The following is a 10,150-nucleotide window of genomic DNA, read 5'->3' on the forward strand; positions in this document are numbered from 1 at the left end:
TTACGTTTATTTAAGGAAACAAGCGTGCCGTAATTAAACAGTGCTTTACAGCTGATGGTTGCGTGATCCTTGGTTTTAATCAATCAAACCACAGAAACAAAATCGGCACATCTACGAAAGTGCAAATCGTTGACTAAAATACACAGATTTTGTTTTCTAACACCGATTATTGGAGAAAGTGAGGTCAGAGTCGACACCAACGGCAGTAGCGGACAGTGGCGCCAGCTGCGAGTGGTGTTGTCCCATCGTGTTATTGTGCAAGTCGCAGACCGAGCTGTTCCTTGGAGGAGGAAAGAAATCGCTTCTGCCAGCTAGGTGTTGTTCCGAACGGCTAGTCGTCGTTACCTGCGGGGGCTGACTTCGTGGCAGGGAGGAGTATCTTGTCTGGCCGGTTGCGAAGACGACGAGGCGTGATTCTGGAGCGAGCAGATGTCATCGGCAGCCAGCGCACCTGAGCTCAGGTGATGAGCACCTAGGAGGAATTCTCGGCCGTGCTGGAGGAGCCAAACGGTACAAGGACGTAAGTGCAGCCGCCTGTCTTTCCTCTTCTCCGCTGGGGTGCGATGCGCGGTCCGATCTGTCCCGCCTGGCCTCGCCAGTCACGATTTGCGTAGTCTCTCCGCACAGCTCGGGCGTCTTCAGCGTCACTGCAGCACTTACACCACGCAGGGACGCGATGGTCGAGCGGATCGAGAGCGGCCGACCGGTGCAGATCCTGCGCACCAAGGATGACCACAGCTTCGAGCTGGACGAGGATGCTCTCGGCCGCATCCTGCTGGCCGACCATTTGAAAGACAAGCCCGTCGTGGTGGTTTCGGTGGCAGGCGCCTTCCGCAAGGGCAAATCCTTTCTGCTGGACTTCTTCCTGCGCTACATGCGCAATCAGGGACAGACGGACTGGCTTGGCGACCCGACGGCCCCGCTCAAGGGCTTCACCTGGCGCGGCGGCTGCGAGCGTGACACCACGGGCATCCTCGTATGGGATGAGGTGTTCCTGGTGAGCCCCGGTTTGCCGAGCAGCTCTCTGTGGACGCGACTTGACGTGTGGTCTGATCGCTCGCGTGCAGGTGACCACGTCGCAAGGCCAGCAGCTGGCCGTACTGTTCATGGACACTCAGGGAGCGTTCGACTCGCAGTCGACGGTCAAAGACTGCGCAACCATCTTCGCCCTGAGCACCATGACCAGCTCAGTGCAGGTCTACAACCTCTCGCAGAACATTCAGGAGGATGACTTGCAGCACCTGCAGCTGTTCACCGAATATGGCAGGTTGGCTCAGCAGGTATGTGTAGGTCTGGCAGTGACAGCTCAAAGCACCTTGAGGTGGCCGTACAAATTATTGATTCCTCACTTCACTGCATCTGATCTTACAGGACATGAGTGAAAAGCCCTTCCAGAAGCTTCTATTTTTAGTGCGGGACTGGAGTTACCCGTACGATGCAGATTACGGTGCAGAAGGCGGCCGTGCCATCTTGGAAAGGCGGTTGCAGATCTCCGACAGGCAACATCAGGAGTTGCAACAGCTACGGAGGCATATCCGGTCGTGTTTCTCAGAGATTGGCTGCTTCCTTATGCCACACCCCGGACTGAAGGTAAATTCTTGCCTACTCCTATACAACACTTGGCAGCTTAAACGGGTCTTCTATGCAGGTTGCAACTGCAGCCTCTTTTGATGGTCGCCTTTCTGACATCGAAGAGGACTTCAAAAAGCATCTGCTGGAGCTTGTGCCCTCACTACTCGCATCAGACAACCTGCTGGTCAAAGAGATAAATGGCCAAAAGATCTCCTGCCAGGAGTTGATGGCATACTTTAAGGTAGGCGGACCAGTTTCTCTTCCTTTCTCAGTGAACGTCACAGTTCACTTGTTCTTGCAGGTGTATGTGAACATATTCAAAGGGGACGAGTTGCCCGAGCCCAAGTCGATGCTTGAGGTGAGTGACCATAGTTAACCTTGAACAGCATGCTGTAGTATGGTATTTACTTTCAGGCAACTGCTGAGGCGAACAACTTGGCAGCTGTGGCCACAGCTAAGGACAAGTACACGAGTGGCATGGAGCAGGTGAGTAGCCAGGTCCAGTCATTGTTTCAGACTAAGGTTACTAGAGGGAAAACTGGCACTGCAGTCATTCAGCTACGATGGGACTGACGGTAGGACATGTGGATATTTCTCTGATTTGGCCTAGCTTGACTGAGAAAGCGTGCGGCTTTTGAAAATAATTTCCAGTAGTTAAGCTGTCACGCGTGATAACTGCACAGATGTCTTTAGAATACTCACAACTAATACATTTTATCATCCAATTAACTAAGAGCTGAGTGTGCGTGTTGCTAGATCTAAACGACATTGGGACTGTAACACTCATCATGGTTGATTAATATTGGTACAAAAATTAATATGAAAAGTTTATTTGTAATGTTAAAATACAAATGGGATAATGGTAGAAACTAGAGGCTAATGAAGGAGGCAAGTCATTGCCATATGACAAATAAGCCATGATAGATTAGGTTAAATTAAGAAATCGGAATGTTGTTTGCAGCCAAAAGGACGGAAGTTAAAACAGACCCTCGTACTGCCCATGATTTCCACACTGGACAAAGCACTGTACTGGTGGTTCACACACACACTAGTTCCTCTATTATTATTAAACAGTTTTAGCTTGTCCATATACGTATTTCTCTTTATGGAATACCTGGTTACCATACACTTGAATGGGAGTAGCAATGCTACTAGCAACACCTTGTGACACTTTGTCCAACCACAGAGCATTAGAAATGTTTGTTACGTGGGTCTTCTCGCCAAAGGAAAAGGACAACATGTTGATGATTACATTGCTGCCAGCACTTTTCATAAGCAAATAAGTAAAAGATGGTTAGTTACTTCACTAATAGCTCTGTGTCCTCTTTGGTTAAACTCTGTGCCACTTGATGGTGTCATGAACCTGGCTTCTCATGTTTATGTCTCCGGTAATCTGGTGTGCCATGAATGATAATGTGTATATGGTCAAGCTAAATCTCTCGGGTAGCATGAAACTCAATGCTGCTTGCGGTCAAAGTTGGGGTGGCAGTTTCTGCATGATGCAAACAATGGATAATAATTGCAGCTGTGTGGTGGAGACCAGCCCTACCTCAGCCCCCAGATGCTGGAGAGCCATCACCTACGGTTGCGGGAGTCCGCGAGGGAGCTGTTCTCCAGTACACGCAAGATGGGTGGCGAGGAGTTCTCCCAGCAGTACCTGGAACGACTCACTGAGGCAGGCTTCCTTCCATTATTATCTCATACAGAAGCTGCAAACAGGGGCGTGTCGAAAGGCCGCCACCGTGCAAGACACAGTAGGTCTCTCCCGTTTCTCTTCGTTCGGCGCTCGATGGCTGAGTGTCGGTGCTCACTGTTGTCCGTCGCTGCTCAAGGCCTGCATCATGTTCCCTGCAAATGAAAGGCATGGCACAAAATAAGCTTGCATGGCTGGCAGATTGGAGCCCTACAGCAGTAAACCAGAAGGTGATTCTTAGTGATATCAGTTGGCGCTAGGAAACAAGGTTACAACTGTATTTGTGTTTTTGCAGCAGTCACTGAATTTATGGAGATCATTAAATGGGCAACAGCCACTGATAAACCACACATAAAGCTAAGGAGCGTTTGGGAAGGACAGCACTGTGCACATAATTAGTTTATTGATTAAGATTCAAAACTTCACGGAGCAGCATTGATTCAGTGGTCACAAGAGTACACTAGGAGCGAGTGCTTGTGCAAGGCAGAATGCTCAGAGTTCATTTTCTGCTGACCAGGCTTATGCGGTAACATTTTCCGGCACAGGAAAATGAAACTAGAAGTGCCATGCCCATTTGGCTTATACAAAGGTTGCATTCATTCTGGTAGTGCACAAGTATAAATAGCAAGTATTCAAGCTCAATTTTGTGCATTTCTTATTGGCAATTCCCCAGAGATGTGTTCAGTGTATGTTACACAAAGCTAAGAAATGTTCTGTAGAATCAGCTCAGCTATGTTGCTCGTGTGAAATTTTGCTACATTGCAAGCACTCGCTACATGGTGGATGGCAGCTGCTAGCCCTGCAGATGTATTAATAGAAATCTTTGCTCATTATTATTATTGAGTGTTCTTTGAATTGTTGAAGTACAAAAAGTTGGATGAGTTGCTACTGATTTGCCATAGACAGCTTTTTAGAATAGGACGTGTTAAGAAAATAGGCACAACACACTACCATCTGATAGGCCGGTCTTTTAACAGTTTAGTAACAGGTATGTGATGCTCTATGGTGACCAGTTGCAAAGTGTCATTAGCCATAATGTGCATGTTGTCGTGTTCTACAGTTGCCTCTCGACTCTGTGCTAAAGGCAAGCTAGTGTTTGAGGGTGGTTGCTTTGAAGGCAGTTGCATAGTTATCAACCTATCTGTCATTTTGCATCATCTTGCACAAACAGGGGCTGTCTCTCTCTCTCTGTCTCTCTCTTTTATTTAACAGGCACTGAAATAACTCATTTCTTGTTGCATGAGGCTAATAATATAAAAAATCAGAGGTGATGTTGACAACGCTTTGCATACACCGTAACACAATTGTAGCATGAAAAAGTGCTACCCAAGCTGCTGACCTTCGAATGTTATGCCAATAAGAGAGCCAGATAAAATGTACTCTTCTGACTAAACTGTTGGCTCATTTTCACTCAGAAATTGCACAGGGGTGTTGGTACTTTGCAGTGAAGGCTAATACTATCCCCTTTGATGCAGTACTGACCTGTTTCATTTGGAATGAGCCAGAATTATTCATTGCCTGCAACAGTGCAGTAAGGAAAATAATTTTTAACAAAAAGAAACTGCGCTGCCTTTGTCATCGGCGGAGATAGGGCGCCACTGTTCCTTTCACTGAGAAAATTACTTTTCCAATTTGGCTTTGATGCCAGCATGTTTGTCTCATTTATTTTGTGTGAAACAGGCAAGTACTGCTTCTAGGCATGGTGCTTAACAGAACGCGCTGTGATATGCCACTGCTATATGCAATTGGAGAAGACCCACCATTATGGCATAACGGCTATGGTGTTGCACTGCTAATCTCGGCTGTGGCAACCACATTTTGATTGGGACAAAATGCAAAAATGCCTGTGTGGACAAACCCCATGAGGACAAAATTATTCCGGAGCCCCCCCCCCCCCCCCCCCTTCCACCCCATTTTGCTCATAGTCATATATTGGGTTTGGCATGCAGTACCCCAGAATTTAATTTCTTTTTAAAATCGGAGAGGAAATGAGCCAGTAATTTAGCCAGAAGACCCATTTATATTGGGCTCTTTTACTGATGCAACCTAGTGCTCTAGAAGGTGTACTAAACTTGGCATGCATATGGAAATATGGTGCATCGTTGCTGTTGATTGTAACGGACCAACTGATAATGAAAGAGAATGTGTGTGACAGTTTCACTCCTGCTACTTGTTTGCATACTTCCAGGTTGATGTCCTGTTGTTCAGTGACCAATTAAAACCTACTTGCTTTGTTAATTTTTCTAATGTGCAAGGCCATTCTTGAAGGTGTGCCTTCATCTGTGTGGTCAGTGGGGTGGACTAGCTTAACCTCTTTTCATACATTGTGGAAATCTTGCCAATCATGGTTGGTTGCACGAGTGACAAACTTGCCTTTTCATGTGCTATGAGACACATGTCGCATTCCAGCTGTAATGCTACATTTGTCAGTTTGCTTCCATTTAGTTTCTGATACGAGATCATGTCAAGTTTGCCTTCAATTGCATTCTGTTGGCTCTGAATGAAAGCTGTGAGGGACTAATGGTTCATAACGTTAACACAGTCTTTGCACTTCTTTTGTGATTAAAAAAAGTATTCGCAGATGGTTTAATAGAACTTGCTTGAGCTAGTTGTTTCACAGTGATAACAAAAAAAGCATAGTGCAAGAAAGACAATGACATGGCATACACAAGGCGCACCGTGTGCGCATCTTGTTCTGCTATGATTTTTAATTCACAGAGGAGCTGGCCACAATCCGCAAGCATACATCTCCACTGTGTAAGAAGGTTTGGCTAACGTACTTGCGCATGTCCATTGCACGTGCATGGTGCTTTTGCAGGAGATTGACCAGACCTTTCAGAGCTTTGCCAAGCACAACGAGGGCAAGAACATCTTTGCGGCGGCACGCACACCGGCCACCCTGTTTGCCGTTGTGCTGGCCTTCTACTTTACATCGGGCGCATTTGGCCTGCTCGGCCTGTACGCGTTCTCCAACTTCTGCAACTTGCTCATGGGCCTCTCCCTCATCAGCCTCTGCCTTTGGGGCTATGTGCGATACAGTGGTGACATGCACGAGGTTGGCGCCCAAATCGACACCATCGCAAATATAATCTGGGCCAGCGTGAGTGATCTTCTCACACTTGCTCCAATAAATCTGCCAATTAATCTATTGCAATGGCACCCACAGAAGTTAGAAACACAATACAAAGTGAAGCTGCTATCTTGTCTGTTTTGTGGATTCTCTGCTGCATGAAAAAAAGATGCTTGTATGTCATAGTTAAAACAGTGCATTTAAAGAACATGGGCACAAGCAGTATAAGGACGGACATTACAAAAGCTGAACGCATAAGCAGACACGTAAAAGTGCTTCTTTGTGTTGTCTATGTGTCTGCTTGCTGCATGATCTGTTTGCACATTCAAACTTTACAGTTTTACAGTGCTGGATCAGCTTGTGAAATTTCTGAGGACAGACATAAAGGGCTGATGTGTGTGTCCCTGTTGAAGTGTGCAGCTTTGACTAGGTCATTAATAACCAACTAGCCCACCAGTATCGGTTAATCTTATCATATGTCAGATATGCTTGTCTACACTCCCCTAAGAATGTTAGGAGCGAAAGGGATTTGTGGGTGAACAGGTTGTGTGTAGTAGCAAAACATTTTGTACATTATGTGATTTTGCTCTTGCTGCCACAAGTCTGCAAGCTTTCATTCCTGTTTCAGCATGCCTATGGAGCTGCCAGAGATGACACTTGCTATGCCAATGCAAACAAGGAGGATTGGAGTGAGCCTTGCATATTTAGAGAAGGGCACACAAGGGGTAGATACTAGATAAGGGCACACTCAGAGAGTCCTCCCTTATCTCTCAGCCCTTGTCCAGTCTCTGTGCCATTTCTGCCATGGTAGATTTAGCTGCCAACTGCCATCACAGGCGCACCTAGCTTGAATTGTCAGCTGGTGGGTTGTCAGCGAAGCTGTGCAGTGTGAAGCGATTTGGTATGTGCTGGCACATTGACCTAATTGGACTAATGGCTGGTAGTAACGCAGCAATGGCCTCTTTCTCTGAAGTTCCTCCTCGAAAAGTTCTAGGCAGGGCAAATAGCTCAGAGGGCAACTGCTGTATTAATATGAATTAAAGCATGACACTTGTCTGAGAATACACACTTTTTCTTTTGATAATTGCAGTTGGGAAAAAACAAATTGCTGAATGTTTCTAGCTTCCATTACATTTCTAGTTCTGAGCTGCCACTCGAGACATACATTGGGGCCACAAGACCCTGTCAAGCTACTTGTTGTAGCTCTTTGTCTGCAGTCCGCTTAGCCAAGTTTAATTTATTGATTGTTTGATCCTGAGTACACTATTTTAGGCACCTTCCCCCAGTTAAGGGGTCCACAAAATATCGGAATATTGTAAGTACCCCTGTATGGCAGGCAGGCATATAACTTTCATAGGGAGAATTTCACCTCATACACTGTCACTTCAGTGGTGTGCTGCTACGAGCAAAGGAAACCATTGTATATATATATAGCAAAACATAGTTATAACGAAGTTAAAAAGGGAACCAGAATTACTTGGTTATTATATCCATTATTGCATGTGCTGCAGTATGAATCTATGAGGATTTCACTTCGTTATATCCACTGTGCTGTTATGTCGCATTTTATTACAAGGTTTCACTGTATGTAGAATTGTTAGCAACAACATGGCTTTGAAAGTTACAAGCACCTTTTTCATTTGTAAAATTGACGACAAGATTATTGTTCCATTGAAAAAGAGTGTTTGTTGTTACTGTTTAACTTGCTTGACGTGGCCACCGAATACATGATCAGAAAAGTAGCAGCTGCTATCACACCAGAATGAAATGCAAATATGTGAAAAACTAGAAGGCATATATTTTTCTTTGAGTACTTGCCAGTGCGTGCAACATTAGTGCAATTTGTGGATGCTTAGTTTTGGAGCTGTAGCACATTCATTCATCATGCACGCATCACTATTTTGAGTGCTAATTAAGTGTAAGAAGTGTTATTATTTATTTCTTCTCATTCGCATTTAGTTCCACCATAACCATATACTATATCAAAAATCCAAATGGACAAGTTTTTTTGAGCATGTCTATTCTAAAAGCGTGAGATAGCAAATTCTGGTACTATACTAGTAATGATCCGAGAGTTATTCTACATGCATGAAGGCTAGGCAATTGTTGGCACTTGAAAGGAGTTGTATGTTGTGTAAAAGAAAATGGGAATTTCATGTGTGATGCTGCAGGCCTTTCGAGTTGAAAAAGCTTTAAATACTTGAAAACTAACTAAAATGTGACATTGCATAACAATGACAAAATATGTGAGAGCTTGGACACTGAAGGAAGTTAGTAGTAAACGGAAGATGAGCTTCTCACTTTGTGATTGAGTCTCTTCCTTCCTTTTTATTTAACTCTGAACGAGTATTATTATTTCCTAAGCCTAAACTGATTGTTTCCTTTTAGTGTTTACTTCCAGCCTACAGCTCTCGCTTTTGATCAAACGCCGAAGGAGCGACTGATCGTAGCACATTGTCTGTGCACATGTTTCAGCTGCTCAAGCCCCTGTACAAGACTGTGATGCAGGACCGGGTGCTCCCACCGCACCTCACAGGGGGTGCGGGAGAGGGCACACGGGCCCCGCCCCCCAACGGCCGGCTCAAGGCCAACTGAGCCAAAGTCGTCGACTCCTTGCCAAGACTCAACCACCACCACCTAAGTGCCTTGTTGTGGGCTTCTCCGTTTCTCTTTCTTTGTACCGTTATGGAGGAATAAAAGGCCCTGTTGTGCACTTGCTGCCCCTCCCTTCTCTCCTGGCCGCCCTGGTGTTGGACTTCTCTAAACGGGTAATTACCCGCATTTTTATCGCCATGGGTGGCTACATGGCTCTTTGGATACAGATACAGATCAATTTCTTTTAAATTTAACTGTGGCAATTAACACCCCAAAAGTGCACAGCGAGTTATTACAGTTGCCATAGTGAAGGGCTCCAGGATTAATTTTGACCACTTGTGGTTCTTTAGCATGCACCTGAATTTACATACACGAGCATCCTTGCATTTTGTTCCCATCAAAATGCAAGCTTGTGTGTGCAGCGAGCAATTTTCCACAGCCACTGTAGTGAAAGAACAAAATAAGCAAGTTGAAACAGCACGAAGAGACGACAAAGATTTTATTTGTCCCCATCTTTTCGCGCTGTTTAAACGTGCAGTATGTCGCACCAACCTGCCCAAATGGACATACTCCTTGACCAAAATAAGCCTCATGCGAATCAACTTAAGTTAAACTGGAATTATTCAACACTGTGCTTTATTAAAAAAGTATCGGAATATTGGTTGGCCCACTATGTTTGCAGTACATCTTGAAACTGCTTAAAGGTCCCCTGCAACACTCGAGAACATGGTATATAAGTTTGCTTAGCCACTTGACAATGCTGTCATGAGCATCTGAGAAAAGTATCTGCACATGCTAGTGAGAGCCAAGATGTCAACGGTCTGGCCCTTTCCTCCAGCTTTTCAATATCCTTTATGTGTCAAGTGATCGAGCTAATTGGTAATCCATGATGCAACTTCCTAGTGCAGAAACGATCTGTATCAATATCCTTGCCACATGTATTCCTTACGCTTACGCAGGAGTGTAAGTATAACACTGCATTGATCTTTTTTTAATGTCTTCATTCTACAGTTCCTCCATCAGAAGCAAACCTGAAGAAATGTCATTACCGATTGTACAGCAATGCTACCTGGTGGCAAAGAGCCATACTAATGTGCTGATAACGTGGCTTTCAGCTGGTTCGATGAAGGGTTGCACCACATCTTGCTGAAGTCAGCCTGTACGAAAGCTCAGTGTGTTGACTGGCGAAGCACGTTGCTCTAGGGACAATAGCACAGCTT

At 45.2% G+C, this 10,150-nt stretch overlaps 1 protein-coding gene across 1 annotated transcript; it reads left to right on the plus strand.

Annotated features, from left to right (window-relative positions):
- The first annotated feature begins 253 nt into the window (after nucleotides 1-253).
- atl (atlastin GTPase) lies at nucleotides 254-9,048 on the plus strand. Its single transcript, XM_075675392.1, has 10 exons — nucleotides 254-520; nucleotides 670-997; nucleotides 1,068-1,280; nucleotides 1,372-1,590; nucleotides 1,649-1,813; nucleotides 1,874-1,930; nucleotides 1,987-2,058; nucleotides 3,098-3,247; nucleotides 6,084-6,365; nucleotides 8,811-9,048. Exons 2-10 carry the CDS (start codon nucleotides 677-679, stop codon nucleotides 8,928-8,930), a joined length of 1,599 nt encoding a protein of 532 aa, XP_075531507.1. The 5' UTR covers nucleotides 254-520; nucleotides 670-676; the 3' UTR covers nucleotides 8,931-9,048.
- Nucleotides 9,049-10,150: the final 1,102 nt, after the last annotated feature.

This window comes from Dermacentor variabilis, chromosome 11 (assembly GCF_050947875.1).
Source record: "Dermacentor variabilis isolate Ectoservices chromosome 11, ASM5094787v1, whole genome shotgun sequence".
NCBI classification, from domain to species: domain Eukaryota; kingdom Metazoa; phylum Arthropoda; class Arachnida; order Ixodida; family Ixodidae; genus Dermacentor; species Dermacentor variabilis.